The following is a 19,103-nucleotide window of genomic DNA, read 5'->3' on the forward strand; positions in this document are numbered from 1 at the left end:
GAGCACTGCAGCACTCGCAGGGCACACCTGCCCTCTCCCTTGTTCCTCACAGACATCACCCTGCTTTCCAACAAAGCCACAGAGTAGATGTTGAACCCGAAATGATGTTTTTAGATGAACCAGAAACTGCTGATGAATCATCTCCCGTGCCACTCATTTTTCAGTCTTACCTTTACTTTCCTCGCCTTTTGCCATCTTGGTAATAGGGAAGATGGTAGTGATGTGCACACAGTCTAATATAGCAAGGAGGATTTTGGTTAGTCTGAGGAGGTCACAGAAGTTGTAGAAACCAAAATATATCAGATTTCTGGCTAGGTTAACAACCTGCCAAAACAACAATAGAAAGCCTGATTAATACTAAGCATTTTGCTACAAAAAACAAGTTTTCAACAGAATGAAAAGAATGATAACCTGGTTGCGAGTCATTCCGATTACAATTCCTCATAATTCCATGTAAGACTGTATAGTTCTGCATGTTATCAGCAGGCTTTCTACTTGTCTACAAATACTGAAATGCCTGTGGTAACAGTCTGTACCTACAATTCATATTCTATAGCTACAAAGTCGTACTGTATTTGTCTCATTACAGACAAGGCAAGATAGGCCAAGACCAGAGAGAACAGTTTGCTTTGACAGGAACACACACCATACCCAGAGATTACTGTTCCCAAATTATCAAGCTTTCCCACAAACCCTCCACATGCCACAAAAAATAATTTCACATGTAGTGCAAATATTTAAGGCAGACCCAACAGCTGCACATTCCTCAAATAATTTCAATTTTTTTTTTTAATTCACTGTTCAAGAACACTACTGCATGCGTCTGCTGCACTTTATTTGCACAGACAGAATATTTCAATTGGTCAGTAAGTCCCCAGGTACTGTAAAGTTCTCTTCATAGGTAATACTGTAAGCTCTAGAGCACTTCTGTGCATGCAAAGTGTTGTTTTACTGAGTATTTATGCCATTAAAGCTTGACTTTGTAATAACACAGAACACAAAAAGCAAACAAGGCTGCTGCAAGCCCAAGACATAAGCTTATATGCATTAATTGTATTTCAAGAACTGTCATTGCAAACTATCGCTAACTTCAGTGGGGTTGCCCACATGAGAAAGGAGCACACTTGGCAGCACACGCATGCTGTGGCTCAGTATTCACTACGTACTTGCCCACCTATCTGGTGTTGAAAAAGGCAACACATCCCACCAAAAAGCATAAAAATCAGAACTGGATAACTACCTCAAAAGTGAGCTTATTTTTCTCTTTATCAGAAAAAGGGAACCTCTGACACACCACATCTCTTAAATATTCCTCTACAAATTCCATTGTTTGTGCAAATCTCTCCTTAATTTCATCTTTGGAGGTTCCACTGCTATCATAGCTGAAGAGGGAAAAAAACAAAACAAAAACAAAACTTAGCATGCAAACACACAGGGCTTTCCCCTGATACAATTTTTCAGTGATTTGTAAAAATCCAGAAGTTAAATGCTGTTAAATAATTTATCCAAATGAGGAAACCAAGAAGCTGACACCACAATTTCCCAGCTTTTACTGTTTTATCCCATATACTCATTTTGCACTATTTAAGAGTGTCTGATGAAAACAAAAGCAAACAAAAACGAATCTTGTCTCAGTAAAGAAGCTTATTTTTCTTTTAAACCAGAACAGTGACAACCTATGTACAGCACTAAGAACAGCTGTGGCCAAGAGATGCTGATGGCAAATGAAAACAATATATTCAAAGTAGACTTGAACTTTTCTTAATAGAAACGTTAAGTTGGTTTCTCAGCGCGTGTAGAGCACTGTAAAAAGAGAATCCCCATAACCTTCCACCAACTGCCTTTTTTTCCCTCTTCCTGTTTGGTCATGGGTCAGTCACCGTTCAGCCTCTGCCAGAGCTTAAGCCATTTGTTTCTGTTTTGGCATTTAAAGCTGAATATGATCTATTGCATTTCTCTCAGAGAAGACGACTAGGCCATTGAGGAGGGAAAGGAGGTTAAAAACCACTTTATGCCAGTACTAACACTGGAAGACTAAAATTCCTAAAATTTAACACAATTGTAAAATGTTCGTTTCTTCCAGCTGAAGAAGCTGAGCCACTGAACTACTCTAAGTGTTAAGTTATCCCTACAATTGAGTTAATACGAGTCTATCTAAAAAATCAGGTCTCCAGTCTGGCTGTGGTTTTGTATAGGTCTTTTACCCCTGCATCAGTGTTTCCCATTGGGGTTTAAGCAACAGGACTCTGTATCCAGGACATGACTTGTTTCAGCATCTTCCCCCTTGTCTTCATTTCTGTTTGTGCTAGCTTCTGTACGGACCATCTGCCTTGAAGAGTCAATATTCTAATTGAATAAGGCATGAGGAAAAACAAAATAGTTCTCTGTTGCCTTCCCAGAGCTAGGTCACTCATCACATCACCCCAGTCAGAGGCAAACGTCACTGTGATCATTGGATGTTTTAGAGAAAAATCACCTACACCTTCCTGCTTTACTCCAGACCCATACAAGAAGGTTATTTTATACTCAGGAAGGTCCTCTCCAGAAAACATTACAGACAAATGAAGCTACATGGATTGAATAAAAAAGCTTGTAAGAATAAGAACTTTTTTCTCTCCCACCCCCCTTTTTTTAAGCACAGAAACAGTATAAATGATGCATCAGTTTAGGATTGATCCAGTTTCTTTTTTAAGAAGATGGAATGATTCCAGCAAGCACTTACTCATCAATAGCAATTTCAGAAGGTATCTCAGACCACAGACGAGCATACTTCACTGGTGTGACTTGTTCCTGGGGGTCACGATCAACATGCATATGAAGCATTAGCCGGCAGAAAGATGCTCTCAGATCATACGGCAAGTTTTCATCAGACATGCAACGGAGAATGAGATCCACGTCCAGCTGGCCAGATATTTCATTTATGGCTAAGTACTGTCGATCAAGGCACATTCTAGCAAAGAGGTTGAGCTGGTATCTTTGGGGTGGGGGGGAAATACACAAACAAACAGCTTACACTTTAATTTCCAGAACCTTCCACTGGATAACTGATAAACAATCGCATGTTCAACAGAGCAATAATTAACTTTTAGTCATAAAACACATGTCCAACATTCGTGAGTATTCATATGGATTTGTGTCGAACAGTGACAACTGTGTTTCCCAAAGAAATGAATTTTTAATTGGAAACAGGCTCCTTTTAAGTCTAAGCACTTCTCATGGGGCCTTGACCAAACTCTACACTAAACAGTTGTTTTAAGCACATGCACAAGTCTATAAAGTGAACTGAAAATAATTAACACTAGCAATTCTCTTCAAAAGGAGATGCAAGAAAGCTTATCTTGGAATCAAATATAGTTTTTCAAAATAGATATTATAAAAGAACATCTTTTGAGCAGAGCCCTCCAACAGGCTCAAATAAAAACATGCATTAAGTCTACTATATGAAACCTTTTAATGCAAATGATAACGCAAAAAATAAAATGAAAATCAGCTTTTAGAAAAAATCTAGTAGTGCTTTCTGCACCACCACAGTCGAGTCTGTCAAACTATTTTCAGAAGTTTATAACCCAGACACAGGAATTTGGTTTGGGCTGAAACCTGATCTTACACTATGCCAAGAACTTGGTGTCTTGTCAAGTCATCTGGAAATATCGCTTCACATTAGAAACTGCTAAAAGCATAGCTTAAGCTGTATGAAAGAACAGTGCATTAATCACACCAAACTTGTGGCATTTTCCTAAGTTCATATACTGTCCTGCTGAGGGCTACGGGACTGCTAAACACTTTGAGGTTAGAAAGGTTTAGAAGGCAGGGAGAACAGCAGCAGCTCTTTTTTAAAATCAAAAGCAAAGCCACTTGTGCACTGAAATCCTGTTGCTCCTGCATGTGGTTTTTCACCCCAGTTACCATTTTGGTACAGTTAACCTAAACAGTTAACATACAGACTCTGTGTTAGCATGCACTTATCTGGAAACCAAGCAGAAATACAGGCAATGGTGTGCAAATTTAATGCACCCTAAGCTTCAGCTAGTTTAGAACAGTTTAAACTTGCTCATGGTGATAATTCGACTTCTTGCTACAAACCTTATGCTGTTAGCTCCCACTTCATCCTCATTCTCTAATGGCTATTTCATCCATTAGAGCAGCATCCTGTCCACAAATTCAACTAAAGCCTACACACTGAAGGTCCCCCCCACAATTGTCTCAATGAACTTTGCTAGCCAACTACTGCACACGCTGTTAACCTGTAATAGCTGAGTACGTCCCGATCTTCCTTCTGCCCTTCCTTAGCATCCTGAGCCAACTCTCTGATACTCTTACTGCGGATTTCCTTGTTACTGTCTCTCCAGAATAGCCACACTTCTTCCTCATCTTCTCCAACTTCCAAGGCATTTTCTCCACTTGACACTTCTTCAAACTCGAATCGAGAGAGGACCAGCCTGCCAGAATGAAGTGTGGTTAGATTACAAACTGCCAAGACCCATGCAAATCTTTAAGAACATTTCTTTTAAAACACTTGCTGAAATGTACTGGCGATATAAAAGTAATTTTATGATCTCACCTGCATTAAGCAAACACATTTTATTCCTGAACTCTGCCAAGTAAAAGCTGAATACCTTACTCTTTCAGCAGTAGCAGTTTACTACACAAAGTCTTTAGGTTTTATTATTAAAGGCATTAGAGTGAATTTAGATAAGCTTTCCATTTGGCCCTGAAAAGATCAATGGTACACATACCTTTCACCTCCATTCAACTGATGAAAATAAAGAAGCAAAGACATCACAGCTAACTGACTTTCAAAAAACATCTTGATGGGAAAATCTGTTCAATGGATATTCAACAAGCTAAGAAAAGATTTGGTAAACAAAAATATCTGACATCAGTACTGGATCCCCTAAATACCAACTGGATCAAAACTTTTCTGCTTATGTGACAAAGCTAGAAACGAATCAGCCACTAAAAAGGCAACTATGGCTTTTAGTTCTTCAGCCAAAGAAAGATCATACATCTGAAAAATGTAAACGAAATGTACAAGATAAGAACAAATAACTGATGTAGCAACTTCAAGGGCTGCTGGAAATAAATAGTCCTTGTAATTTCGTGAAGAGCACTATACATCTTCAAGAATATTCTAATCCATGTGGATTTTAACTACCTGACAAAGATCTGTTTCCCTTTTACAGTGTTTTGATATTGATTACCTGTGCCCTATGCCACATATTGTGTCACTACAAAAGATGGCTGGGATTTAGTGCCTGCTGTGGTGCTCCAGCAATGGCAGGGCAATGCTGAGACCCAAATCCCATCATTAGGGGGGAGAAAGGGGTGAAGGGGTGAGCAAAGATGCATCATCTTTTGTTTTGCTGCAAGCTGAGCACAGTGTGCACGTACCCAAGAAGTGTTCAGTCACATCAGACAGCTCAAAGAAGGAAGCCTGAGGCCCAGAAGAGAATCAGGCCCATGGAACCTTTACAAGAAGTCATGTACTTTGATCAAACATGAAACATCCAAAAGATGTCTCTGACTACTGGGCTGAGAATGCATTTTACAGACTTTTGCAGTCATCAATATCCATTTATTGTGCATCCAAAGAGGACTCCACGCTGCTTTCTCTAGAGATGTCAGCAGTGTTCTCCGCTTTGAATCACCTCCCTTCTGTTTCACACTAGCAAAACCATCTTTAAAGGATTTACTTACTTAGTTTCGATGAGTATGTCTGCATTCGCTGGATTCAGAACGGCTTTACAAATCAACTCCTGTGTCACTGGAATAGACTTGTTCATGGAAACGCACAGATCTGAGAGATAATCCAAAAACCTGTTGGAAAACGTAAGCCAAAAGGGTATCAATCCACGTTGAGATTTAGACTGAGGAAATCTATATTTCAGAAAGAAAAAAAATCAGAACTCCAATTTTACACAGCAGAGTGAGACTGCTGCCCTAGTAGGAAGTTGTGGAAAATGCCAAAAAAGAAGAAGCGAACTTAGTTGTGTTCTTGCTAGCAAGTTGGCAACTACAGATTTTTCTCAGAAGACTAAGAGGAAAGGGTAATCATGCGCTTGAAAACGTAGCTCTCACCTGGGCTCCCTATTTTTCCTCACAAGGCTAACAAAAGTATCAATCTCGGCAGCTGTGATGTGCTTCTCCAAGAGCTTGCGATTGTTATGGAGCAGTGCGGTGATCGTGTCCTCAGCCAAGACATCATAGCCAATTTGTTTCTGCATGAAGCCAAACTGCTTTGCAATGTATTCCTTTGAACCAAAGGGAAGGACAAAGGTGGTGCAATTGAGTCTCAGAATTTCAGAAAATCATCAATAACAAAACAGTAAGACCTGTTAGTGCCACCATCCCAAGAAGCGAACTGGATTACATTCTTATTGTACTTCCTTTGAGAGAAAGTGAGTAATGACAAAGTCTTAACATCTCCCTCACCTCTGGGCTGGAGACCATCAAAGCATTTATCCCCATCTGATATGAGTTTGTTTTTAATAGCTGGTAACAAAAAACGTACATCCTCAGTTCACAGGCCAGCTTTCAATGGAGCTTGTAGTACGCAGGAGTAAAGAAAACCTTAAAAGTTCACCTGGATCAACAGCAAACCCATTTCTTTCAGAAATTTCCCTTAGAACTAGCACTAATTACACTGTACATAGTCTGATAGAGATGAAAGACAGCAAATAGAGTAAAATTGAGCAATCAAAAAAATCTCTTGCTGACTGTGAAATCACACCACTGCATTAGCAGGATTTAATTAACAGGATGTAGCTCTTATTTTTTGGAGCGCAGGAACAATATCAGTGCCATTGAAAGCTGCAAACATATTTCAAACCTGATTCTTTCTGTAATCCTGCTGAGAGTGCCTCAGCACTCTGTAGCAAAGCCGACATATGTGTCTGAAGGGAGCGTGCCGCTGGTCTCCGAGCTCCTCCAGCCGCAGCATCGGGCCATCACCACTGTCCGTAAATGGTGCTTGCAGCAACTTGAAAATCTATGGATTTATTAAAAACCAGGCATTTAAATCACATGAGGTACTGCCTTCGTTTGATTAAAATTAATGTAAATGTAAAATTAAAGTAAAATTAAAGTAAAAAAAAAAAGTGTTCATATCTTTGAATTTCTACAAGACGCATCAGAAATATGCTATAATTGCTATGTTTGTTTCTTGGCCAAAGTACAGCCTGTACAGAAGACACTATTTATCAGGTTTATTTGCCAACATATGCTGTATTTTTTTGTTCTAACAGTACCATGCCTAGAGTCCACTGACAACCTGCTGAAAGGATCCTTTGGTCCCCATATTTTGACCAGGTTCTCTACTATTAGGATTTTCTTTCTAACAACCCTTCTGGTAGGCAGAGTTTAAAGAAAAATGCACTCTACCTGCTTTAGAATATTCTGCTCTCTCATCAATTTTTGCCGTTCTCTATTGGGTTTAGAAAATACCACTTCAAGCACGTCTTGCCCAGAATTAGTTCCACCAGTAACAAAGTAGACCAAATCCTCCAACAATTTGGTAACAGATCTACAGAAAGGCCAGAAGTTGTTAATACAAGACTAAGTTTTATCTGTTAAAAGAACAATGACAGTGGTAAGGTTATACAGATTTCAAAATGTTAAGTGACAAAAAAAGCATCAATTAGAGACTAACCCAGACATTGGATAAAGCCCCTAGGTTTGTAAGGAACTTTAAATTAGGAACTAGTGCTCCCTTATTATTACAGGTTAATGTTTAATAGCCAAACTACAGAAGCAGTAAAACAACAATATCACTTTAAGGCAACTTTTGCTCCCTAAGTCCTATTTAGCAGTTTTTTTGTATTGCCAGAAAAAATAAATCAGATGATAATCTCCCCAAGACCAAAGAAAAGAGGTTGGCTATGGAAGCACATGGACCCTCGTTTTACACAGCAGACTGTGCATTCTTTTTGAGTGGCCACATATTTTTCAAAGACATTGTCAGAGGATTTGCCAGAAGTCATATGTTCCCTCTTCACAAGATAGATTATAAATTCCCACACTCATTTTGCAAAGCCCATCAAGAAAGGCATGCTATGGATTATTCCTCCAAGTTCACAACAACAGTTCCCATGCTCTCTTTTCACAGAGCAACAAGGAGGGGCTGACAGAATATGGCTTGAGAACCTTCACTATGGGCAAATCAACAATAAAAGAAACATTGAGTAAAGCAAAGAATATCATCTGAACCAAATTCTTGTCTCCTTACCTCCTTTCATTCTGGGTTATTGTTCCCTTTTCCAGCTTGCCAGCGATGGAACCTAAAACCTTACTTGCATCATTTGCAAAGTCCAGGTCCCGAACCTCCGCAGGAGAAACTGGTACTATAGCAAAAGCTTCTTTGTCCTCTTTCACTGGAGAAGTACCAATCTAAAACCAAAGAGTTTTATTACCAAACCAAAAGGCAGAATTGATACTAAAAAAGACAAAAAGCCATACTCATACACAGCCTCACTTAGAGATGGTATAAGAACAACAGCACCCTGTACAAGCTCACAGGTGTTCCCAGAACAGAGAAACATCAGGTGAGACTAGAAAATACTGCCACAGAGAGTAGGAAAAAATTCTCCATGTGCTGTTGTAAATTCGAAATTTAACAGTGTAACTATTAAACTACTATGAAAACATAATCTTTTAGATAAAATATTTTGTGTAGGCACTATTTACCACTGTCATACTGCTACCTGTTTGACAAACCCCAAAGTCTCAAGGGACTGGAACTTCTCCTACCAACAACATATTGGTGAAAGTTCAGAAATTAAAGGATGTGACTATAAAAAAAGTAGCAGGTCTTACTTTAAGCATCACAGGTTTCTCTTCTTCCTTATCAATAGGGATATTGGTACTATGAACCCAGGTGTTAGTGCAAAGGTGTCTAAGTCTGACATAAGAGTTCCTGAAAGAAAGTCAAAAGTTTCAAAATGTGAGTTATTTTCCCAGTCCAGAAATCTTAGCATTGTTCAAAAACAGAAACTGTTGTCAAGAACAAGTGAAAAAAAAAAACGTCACTCCACAAACTGTGGCAGCCAGAACTGCTGCATTTGGAGGCCATGTTAACTTACACCACCTCAGAGCACCTGATTTTTTTCAAGAGTCACTTGGATGAAGTAGATCAAACAAATATGTCATGCTTTCTGGGTGGGAGCAGATAGCAAAGAGCCCACAATTGAACTCAGCATCTTTGGAGATACGGCATCTTTTGAGTAGCAAGAGGTACGATATGAACAGAAACAACCATACACAGCAGAAAATGAAATGCTGAACACTGGATGTTGTGTCCTAGCAAATACAACACAGGCAGGTCGGGGGAATTAGCATTATCATAGACCCCAGACTTTTGTCAGTTTCTTAACTGGAAAGAAAGTGACTTTATTTCAGTTTCCCCATCTGTAAAATCGGATATTGTTACTTGTAAGTTCATTGTAAAATGCTATACTGACGCTCTAGGCATTTGCTAATCATTATTATAAATGAAAGAGAACCTTAATTTCATATGAAGATAAATAGTGAGAAAGTGCTTTACCTAAAACCAAACCAAACCAAAACCAAGCCAAACTCCAAGGCAGGTAGTCAGCTCTAATGCTGTCATTAGCTCGTACCTGGGGACAAGGCTGTCTCCTCCTCGCAAGGTGGTAGGGTCCAACTCAAATATGGAGGAGATATCGTTTCCTTCAGGCACGGACACCAGAGAGTATGCCATCTTCTCCTGAGCATCACGCAAGCCTCTTCTGGAGGCATCCTGCTCAGGGTCCAGCTGCAGAAGAAGTCCCATCACACACAGTCAGACCAAGCCCTCCAGACCCAGCTGCCTAGCGCTGCATAGATGCGCTCTGTGATTTGTAGCCATAGCTCTGAACCACTCCAAGCACTGGGTAAGATGACTACGCTCTAGGGTACCAGTACAAGTGAAAGTAGCTCCTCTTGTCAAACATTGCTTTGCTTTCCCTAGTGTTAATAACTTCTGAGCATTTCTGGGTTATAAACACAATAAATCCTCGACAAGAGAGGTTGTGTCTTGCAGCGTGCCAAGAGACTCAACATCTCCCAGCTGTTCACCCACAGCACACCAGGAACTCGGAGCAGTTTCAGATGATCCACATCTGCTCAGATCACCACCCTAGACACTACTGGCTTTTGAAATGCATTTAATGTATGGCAGTTGTCACCCTAGAAGAAATTACATAAGCAACAAATACAAAACCCAGCAACACTAAGTACCAACAGCCTTGCTGGGAAATAATCACCTTCAACAGCAAAAATGGGGCTCAGGTCTATCAACTGCAAATGAACAAAGCAAGAGCTAATCAAGAAGTTAGCTGCCTTGCTGCTTATGCTTCAGCTCACGATGCACTCCAACACAGTGATATGCTACAAAGGACACGGCATCACAAGTACCTTCCTGCCTAAGGTGCTAGCAAATCACCAGCCTGCTTTATCAAAGTAAATAGACAACCATCAAATGAGTGAGTAAAACACTAGATTTTAGGATGAAAGGATAAAAGGTTAGGGAAAAAAAAAAGATACAGAAAAAGGAACCACATCTTTTTCTAAAAGCTTTCCTCGGGAACTAGCAGTTATAGTCAGTAAAAAGCTGTCATTTGACAAAACAAAGAAACCAGCTGCCGATGTAGAAACAAACACCTAACTCCTACATGGAGTTTACAAAGTGATCACTGAGCAATTTACCAGCTTCACTGTGATCTTGGCACCAGTGGAAGGGGGGCACCCCAAGGAGCCAGAACGCAAGCACCTGTCTTTCAAAGTCCCTGCGTAAGGCACTCCAACCCTTAAACACAAAGTCGAGCTCGCTAACGCTGCTGCTGCCTCAGGATACTCTGCAGCTAGCACATTTGTAGTCAGTGAACTTGGCTGCAAGATAGTGACATTTCAAGTCTTTGATTTTGCACATGGGAACAGACAGTTAGCTGTATGGAACAGGATTATATATTGGGAATGTGCCTCACATGAAGAAGCAACTATATACTCAGGCGAGCCCATCTGGAGGCTTTACACCAGGAGAGATTCACTCACTTGGAATGAATTCTCCAAGTTTCATCTGTCTCCTCCATCCCCACAGTAAGGCAGCCACTCTACATTCACAATTTGTAGTACCTTTGACACATCAGGAGACAATTTGTCAGCTACAGAAACTGCGGCAAAGATGAAAATGAGAATTAGTAAATTGGGAATTAGGAACTGGGGCAATTTAGGGAGAATTAAACTTCAACCACAAAGCTGACAGAAGCAGCTCACTCTCCTTCAAACAGGTACCAGCTTGCATCTCACCCGTGCCATTTAAACCCTGTTCTTGTACAGCTCACTGAGGTATAAAGAGACAACACCAACAACACAGCTCTGCAATGATGTTTGCAGAAACCTCCCATGTGAGTGAAGTTAAAGTTTCCGTATTGGAGCAGTGGTAAGCACCCCACACCACCTTGTCACTAGTGCATGTTAAACGATGCAGCAATTTTGTGTCAGAAATGAATTATATGTGCCTGATCCTACTCTTTGTGGTCTATTTTTGCCACCTAGTGGTAAGGAGACACAGTAGGGAAAAAAGTCAGCGCGCTGGTTTCAGAGTTGTGCTATCGTTATTACCGCACTTATTATCGGAAGGAGACATTAGCATAACACCAGTAGGAGGGATGTCTATATTAAAGACCTACAAACTCATTAACTTTCAAAAAGTTAAGCCAACAAAGCACTTCAGTGTTAGATTCTTTTTCCACTGGAACAATAGCTGTGTGGGGGTTTTGTTCATGTTATTTTTTTCCACTTTTCACCTACACTTACTGAAGACAAGCTGTCAGAAGATCGGCATTTGCTGCCAAATACTACCGAGAAATAACCAGGATATCAGCTCAGAATCTGGGGGCAAGGGTTAGCCTTTTAATGGCTAGATTGTGATAACAAATCCATTCTGGAGGAGAAAACTGCCCCGCTGCACTTCAAAGCATCACCAGGTGTTCGTCTCCTTTTAAACATGGAGGAGTTCTTTCTCTTTTCTAAGTGGAGCAAATTTTCCGTATACAGGAAAAATGACCAAGCAAGTTGCATAAGCCTACAATCTCATTCAACTCTAAATATAATCTACAATGGAAAGCGCTGTTCCAGTCCTAACTCTTTCCTCCTACTGAAGCAATGCTGTTTTCCCTTTGACATCAGTGAGAAGCTTCTATTAGCACAAAGCATCGGCACACTCTATCTTTGACACAAAAAAATTACTGAAAAGGACTTGCTTTCACAGGAAAATCAGAAGAATGGCGCTGAAATCATTCTCACCCTGCCATTCTTGCTCTCTAGGCCCTTTGTCATGGCTTTCCTGTGACAGGCTAAAACTAAAACGAGAGGGAATTGATGAACCGAACAAGGAGGGCAGAGGACTGGCACAGCACTACGTTGACATCCCATTACCAACACTTGACATCCGATGTCATCTTGAGCAACTTGCTTTTCAAAGCTATTCAAAGCGTGCCTCAAGGAAACAAAGGTTTAAGGAACAGGAAGACAAAGACATTCTACACAGCGGGGAGGAACAGGGTCCAAGTAATACAGGAATTTGGTTACATCTCTATTGCTCTTCACTAAAGCCTACTCCAGGTTTTAATATCCAATCCTCTGGACAGACTTTAAAAGATCATTCTCAGTTTTTTAGTGTCTTCACTGGCAACAAAGCCTGGACCATTTCTGCACTGGCCAATTAAATACCAGGGCCTGTGCAAGCCCTCCTCAATTAGGGGCAAGATCGTACTCTTGCCTATACTTACTGAGGATTGACACTCCTGGTCATCTTCCTCATAGTCAGGGTTTACCTGATGAAACAGAATCACAGGCATGTCAAAACTAACAGAGCTAGCAGTGGGAAACAACCTCAGCATGATCTAAACTTGCTTTGTAAAGGATGCACTCTACTGCTACAACACTACCAAGCATGCAGAACAAACATACTACGCAAATAGATTTATTCTTAATCGGGCGAACGTCTGTCCATGAATCAAGCAGTAAAATAATCTGCAAACAATGCAGACAGATGAAACTTGCTCATGATAATCACTAAAGGAGCAAGAAGAATAAGAGAGTTATCAAGTTTCACTTTTTTTTTTTTAAATTCCAAATGGAATTTCCACCAGAAATCACTGACTTGGCAAAAATCTTTGAGAAGAAACACCCTTCTAACCATGGATAAGGTGAGCAATCTCCTCTGACATGTTTTATGTGATGTAAGAACATGTTTTTGTTCCGGCTGATTAGCAAACCCAAGATTTACTGGAAAAGCTCAGTATTGGACCATTCCTGAAAAGGACGTGTGCATGTACATGTGACAAAGCGTTGCTGCTTTTCCAGTCTGCTTGTTAGAGGAGTTTAAAATGTGATATTTAATATGGACTTTTCCCACTGAAAATGTTCTCATGTCAAGAACATGGGCTGAGACAGGCTTTCTGCCCTACTATGCACTTTTATATCCAGGGCAGCTTTTATTTACAGAGGTGTCTGTACTGGTACACTGGCATATCTATGCTGTGAATTAAGTAAAACTAACTTCAGTAAATATTGACAAGCATTAAGCAGCAAAACTCAAAATTATAACCCTTGGACATTTTTTTTAACGTCTTTAAATGCCTTGAAGTTTTTCTTCAGGGTGGAAAGGAGATATCCACTTTGGTGCGCAAAACAATTTATTTGTTCTGTGCTTGGACAGCGAAGTGTTACCTGCAGTTCTTACCAGGCTGGCCTGAAGCCTAACTGCAATTCTATCTTGCAGTCAGTCCTTTGCTTCTGTTAGGAAATCAGTGATTCAAGAGAAACTAACAACAGTTGGCTGAATTCATTTCCCCCCCAAAGGCTCTCAGCTATTTGTAATCAACCCGTGTAATAATAAATTCACCCTGATTCTTACTGCCCACCTGACAGTGTACTAGTATTTAGCATCTATCCTTTGTAGAAAAGTTATTGCCTTCGGAATTCAAATAGAAAAGCTCAAAACTACCCCTGCACAGTGGTGTAATTACACATCTTTGACCATGTTTTCTGTGTCTAGCCATCCACTTTTGTATTAGTACAGGACCCAAGCTTCACTCTCCTCCTCTCATCTGTTTCCATTTTTAGGGTGGGAAACGAGAGATTTTCAGAAGGGGTAAAGGAAAGAAGATGCTGTGGAAGGAAAGGCAGAGCTTCTAAGCAAGCCCCAACACCTACCTCTGCTGCTAAGTAGTGTCCAGTAGCAAGATGTTTGAACCTGAAAAGGCTGTTCCAGTACCCGGCACCACCACGACAAGGATCGTGCTGCACTACCTACAATAAAGGGAAACATTTACACTGCACATTAGTGACTTGCTGTATTTCACTTACAAGTAAGGATGAACATAACGAGGAACTCAGAAAAGATAAACAATCTTTCATGCTCAAACAACAGGAAGTACACCAAACACTTTGAGCAATTAGTTCACTTCAATTTACGAACATTGATTTTCTGCTCATTGACAAGTAACACTCTGCAAAGTCACTGACCACAGCTGGCTCTCCATTAGGAGCAGCATGGTGTCTGGTGGGTGACAGCAGGAAAATTAAGGTGCTAGCAGGAGAGAATTAAAGACGGTGCTCTAGATGTGCATGTGTTGCTAAGTCCTGAAACAGGCTTCCTAAAGAGATGCAGCAGATCCTTTACCTTTGGGTATAACGAGTATATGACCTTCGAAAAACAGGTGAGGGAAGACATCTGGACTTGTTTCAAATGCAGCAGCGTTGTACAAGAGTATTAGAGGGAAAATATGATGGTCTGCAAACCTCTGTGGAAAGCAGAACCTTCACTCTGGGGGTACATCCATGTACTTCAGGAAAACATAGCTGACCTCTGCATTTTGGGGAGGAACTACCTCACCTCTGAACTCCTCACATTTATCATTGGGTATCTGCATGGATGTGAACAGTTACCACAAAATCCTCTGACGTGTTGTAACACGCTCACGCAACACTACTTACAGGTAAACTCGCAATTGAAATGGGGGAAAATGCGCATATCAAACCAGATACTTCTGGAAAGACAACAGGAAAATCATCTCCACCACTGAAATTAATTTTATGGATCTCTCAGGCAGTTCACATGGCAGGCATTTAAAATCATACCTACGTAAAACAACTGGCTCAGCCTAATCACACCAATGGAGGGAGGATATTTTAAGAAGCCAATGATGGCAAAGGTGTTAGTCACTATTTAAAAGCCAAGTACAGTAAAAAATGGTTCAGACAATGCACAGACTAGGAAAAGGTTGCCATCTCCTATCAAATGAGGATATGCATAATCACAGTATTCCACACCAGAAATAGAATGTTCAGTACACTCAGCAGGACAGTTGAAATTATTAGCTGGTTTTAGATTTCAGTGACTGGTAAGAAAAATGACATCATAGATACTTCTGTCCTCTTTTTCTGAATTGTCAAGAACCTGCAATTCAGAGCTCTCTGTTGCAGCATTAGAAAGCCCTCAGTTTTGATTTTGCACAGAAAGCACAGCAAGTAAAGGAATTCTAAAGATTAAACTTCAAACACCGGTAAGACTTTCACCTAAAAAAGGAAATCCAGCTAGAAGTTTTTACACAGAAATTGTAACTGTCACTACAAAGCCACCCTCAACCTGCATCGAAATCCTTACCTCTACTTCCCACAGTGCTTTTGAGCTGGTTGCAGAAGTGGCAGACTGTCTCCCTGTCGTTCTCAGGAAGACATGCTGCTTCTTCCTGTGCTCATCACAAGTCAGAAACTTCTCCTGTTCCGCATGAAACAATCTTACCACATCCCCCTGTCAAAGTCCAGACAGCACGATCAATACAGACATTATGCATCAATGAACAAGTAAGTTGCAAGCAAGTAGTTTTGAGTCTTACCCCTTTGAGGATATCATCTTTATTATCACTCCATTTCATGAAAAGGACTATTTTCCAGCTTGTATTGCAATTCACAGAGTTGACCTGAAAGGAGAAATAAAACGTATTAGCCCCACTGTCTTGTGCCTGCACAAGATGCCACTGCCTTACTGTTTTCATGTTTTTCAACTGAGCACTGCCATCCCTGTTGCACTGCTCTAAAGAAAGCCATTTCTGCATCTATTCCAGAAAAAGTAACTGCAAATCTGACTCGTTAGTAAGTCACACATCATGGTGCTATGACTACTGATTTTGAAGAAAAATCTTATTTCTAGCCATTTCAAGCAAGAGAAATCAAACTTAACCTTTGTCAAGTGCCCAAAAGGTGCAAGAAAAGTCTTGTAGATATATTAAGGTGCTGAGCAACGAGATAACCGTTTCTAAATACCACTAGAGGTACTAATGAACTTACTGAGGGCTTAATTTTGTTAAAATACAAGTCCTGGCAGCCTAGCTGCAATATATAGGAGCTTGTAAAGTTATTCCAAAGCCCCAGCTCTGTCAATCTGCCCTTACCTCATTGCATCCCGGATTATCAACGAGCTGATGACTACTAGCATGAAGAGGCTGGCCAGCGTTGACAGGATTCAGCACTACTTTGTCTCCAATGACAACCTGCAGGTAAGTGAAGCATCAGACAGAAATTTTCAGTATGAGAAAGCTTTTTCCTTCCTTTTTTTTTTTTTTTCTTTTTTTTTTAATTTTTTGTTAATGGAAGTGATAGGAGGAAATCACCTTCTTGCAGTTTGGAGAGATGCCAGTCTAAATATGAAAACCAGGATTCTGTTTGCTTCAGAATTTAGCTTACTATATTCAGTCATTCGGGCAGAAAAAAAGCCTATACTAATGGATCCAGAGGCTTACAGAAGAAACAGTTTACAGTTCTGGTAACAAATTTATCTGCTACTTTCCATTAGTTTCATTGGTTAACATTTAACAAGTAATTCTTATGGGAAAAGGTCAGCCAAAACCTCTCCTCTTCCGAGAGGTACTTTGATTTGTAATATCATGTTCCTGACCAGGCTGGCATACGGCTCAAGACAAAAGCACTTTATTATGGACAGTCAAGGTCCTTGTCTTCCCTTCTTCCAGGGTGAAGTCTTACCTAAATTAAAATATAAAACCCTTCTCTGTATTGAAAGGAACTGGTCATTATGATAAAGTGTCTGTAGATAGCTAGGATTTAAAAGAGCTTAATAGCCTGTAAGACTATTATCCTGTGCTTTACTGTGTGTGTGTGTGTAAAAGGCACAACAGCTACATCAAAATGCATGGGGCTGGTCTACAGGAGAAGTTATTCCTACTTAATAAAACTCACTGGATTTAGGTGCCAAATCCATGCCTGAACTATACCACAGAGCACCCTTAAGCTTATTAATGCCTGGTTGGGGGCAGGTAATACACCAAACTCTTGTACAAAGGTAATGAATCAGAACCAATTATTTTCTGTTTTTCCCATGAACAGGGCCATTTGGCCTCATTATTACCTCATTCATCATATACAAAACGATGACAAATTTTGATTCAAAACTGGCAACACTGAAAACCCAGATATTATTTGTTCTAAATATACCAAAGGAACTCAACAATTCCTGCCATTTTGAATTGGACAGGGATTGAGAAAGGCTACCATAATTAGGTCTCTTATTCCTTCCAATGTTAAATCATCCCATGTTTCCAAAATACAAGTTACCATAGCAATTTTCCTCCCCCTCCTGACAGCATAGGAAAAAAGTTGTTTCAGCAACCTAAGGCACGAGAAGCTCTGTGCATCTCATTAACTGCAAGACAGACCTCCCGAAACGAGCTTTGCCAAGCTGTGCACAGAACAATAGACGAGGATATTCTCAGCACTTACACTGTCTCCGATGGAACGCAGCTTGTAGAAAGGCTGGATGTAGAACCAGGAGCCTTCGTTTCCAGCTTCGTCCAAGGTCACCCTCATAGCGTTCTTCTCCAGCAGAGCTGGTAGCCTCTTATTTACTGTTAAGTATTTGTTACTTTTTAAGTGAAGCAGCTAGAATAAGAATTAGAGTTCAGTTCTAAGAATGCTCATTTTTCTTCCCCTCAAGAAATAGTGAGCACGTATAGGACAACCACAACATCATACAAGAATTAAAACAATAGCTAGGTGATACCATATGAAAATATAGATGAATTTATGCACAATTTCACTGGCACTTATTGCAGTGGATACAGAGTCTTACAGCACAAAACATCTTCAATAATCCAACAGTACCTTCTCCAGCAAAGGATAAACATTTAGAATTGCCCACCTCATTTTACAGCAGCCTGCTCAAAGACCCAGGACCAAAAGCTGTAAAATGTAAGGCACTAAGTAGTTCTCCCTTTTCAGAAGGTGGTGGTGTAAAATAAGGCTGCTCTCACATTACTTTGCTCAGTCTGATTTGTTTAACAGAAAACTCTACTGCTTTTTTGAAGACTCTCTTCAAAAAGCCCCATCCTACAACCCTCCACTGTGTTAACAGCTCCCACAGATTGCACATGATCAGCATGAAAATGCAAACTGCAGCAGGGCACAGCCTGGTTCCTCAGCTATGTTGTTCAAAACACCTGTTGCCACATTTCCAGTAACTGCAAATACTTTTGTAAAGACACTTTTGATGTTTTTTTGTTTTTTTTTTGACTATTAAAAATAGTGGTTACTCACAGAAGTGAGTGGTTACTCACTTTTCTACCACTGTGAAAATACATGTTTTAGTGTCTGATGTTTCAACACCTGACTGCAAAATACAGTGTCTGTGCCACGTTCCACATGGCCAATTATAATGTAAGCACAAAAAAGAAATATTCCCAAAGAAATTAATTATATGGGGACCTCAGATAGGAAAAAGCACAGCTAACCCATAATAAAAATTGAATCTATCCATATCCTCACGGAAATCACAGCCATACACCCAGTTTTTGCTTCACGGGATCGTACCTCAGGATGCTGTCCACCAGGCAAAGCTACAGATTCTTGTCTACAAATACTACAAGTGTAAAGTCACATTGCACACGATTTAGCTTAAACTCCCCCACTCAGCTTGCAAAGATGCTCACAACCTACCTGGATAACGTTGCCATACTGGATCACCGTTCCCAGCAGCTTTCTGTTTTCAGTTTCATTCTGTTTCTTTTCCAAATCCGCGGCATGCTGACATG

At 40.3% G+C, this 19,103-nt stretch overlaps 1 protein-coding gene across 15 annotated transcripts in view; it reads right to left on the minus strand.

Annotated features, from left to right (window-relative positions):
- Positions 1-19,103, minus strand: part of ITPR1 (inositol 1,4,5-trisphosphate receptor type 1) — a 164,103-nt gene that overhangs the window by 99,066 nt on the left and 45,934 nt on the right. For 11 of the 15 annotated variants that reach the window (XM_068695039.1, XM_068695032.1, XM_068695046.1 and 8 more), the window contains exons 5-22: positions 19,009-19,095; positions 17,797-17,955; positions 16,455-16,553; positions 15,900-15,983; positions 15,668-15,814; positions 14,215-14,310; positions 12,786-12,830; positions 9,615-9,769; positions 8,812-8,911; positions 8,225-8,385; positions 7,381-7,522; positions 6,830-6,988; positions 6,079-6,251; positions 5,698-5,817; positions 4,245-4,439; positions 2,723-2,974; positions 1,241-1,382; positions 171-324 (exon numbers count right to left, since the gene is read on the minus strand). In XM_068695039.1, coding sequence (XP_068551140.1) covers positions 171-324; positions 1,241-1,382; positions 2,723-2,974; positions 4,245-4,439; positions 5,698-5,817; positions 6,079-6,251; positions 6,830-6,988; positions 7,381-7,522; positions 8,225-8,385; positions 8,812-8,911; positions 9,615-9,769; positions 12,786-12,830; positions 14,215-14,310; positions 15,668-15,814; positions 15,900-15,983; positions 16,455-16,553; positions 17,797-17,955; positions 19,009-19,095 — 2,470 coding nt within the window. The remainder of the gene's footprint in view (positions 1-170; positions 325-1,240; positions 1,383-2,722; positions 2,975-4,244; positions 4,440-5,697; positions 5,818-6,078; positions 6,252-6,829; positions 6,989-7,380; positions 7,523-8,224; positions 8,386-8,811; positions 8,912-9,614; positions 9,770-12,785; positions 12,831-14,214; positions 14,311-15,667; positions 15,815-15,899; positions 15,984-16,454; positions 16,554-17,796; positions 17,956-19,008; positions 19,096-19,103) is intronic. The other 4 variants (XM_068695042.1, XM_068695041.1, XM_068695040.1 and 1 more) reach the window with 1 other exon arrangement.

This window comes from Anas acuta, chromosome 11 (genome assembly GCF_963932015.1).
Source record: "Anas acuta chromosome 11, bAnaAcu1.1, whole genome shotgun sequence".
Taxonomy (NCBI): domain Eukaryota; kingdom Metazoa; phylum Chordata; class Aves; order Anseriformes; family Anatidae; genus Anas; species Anas acuta.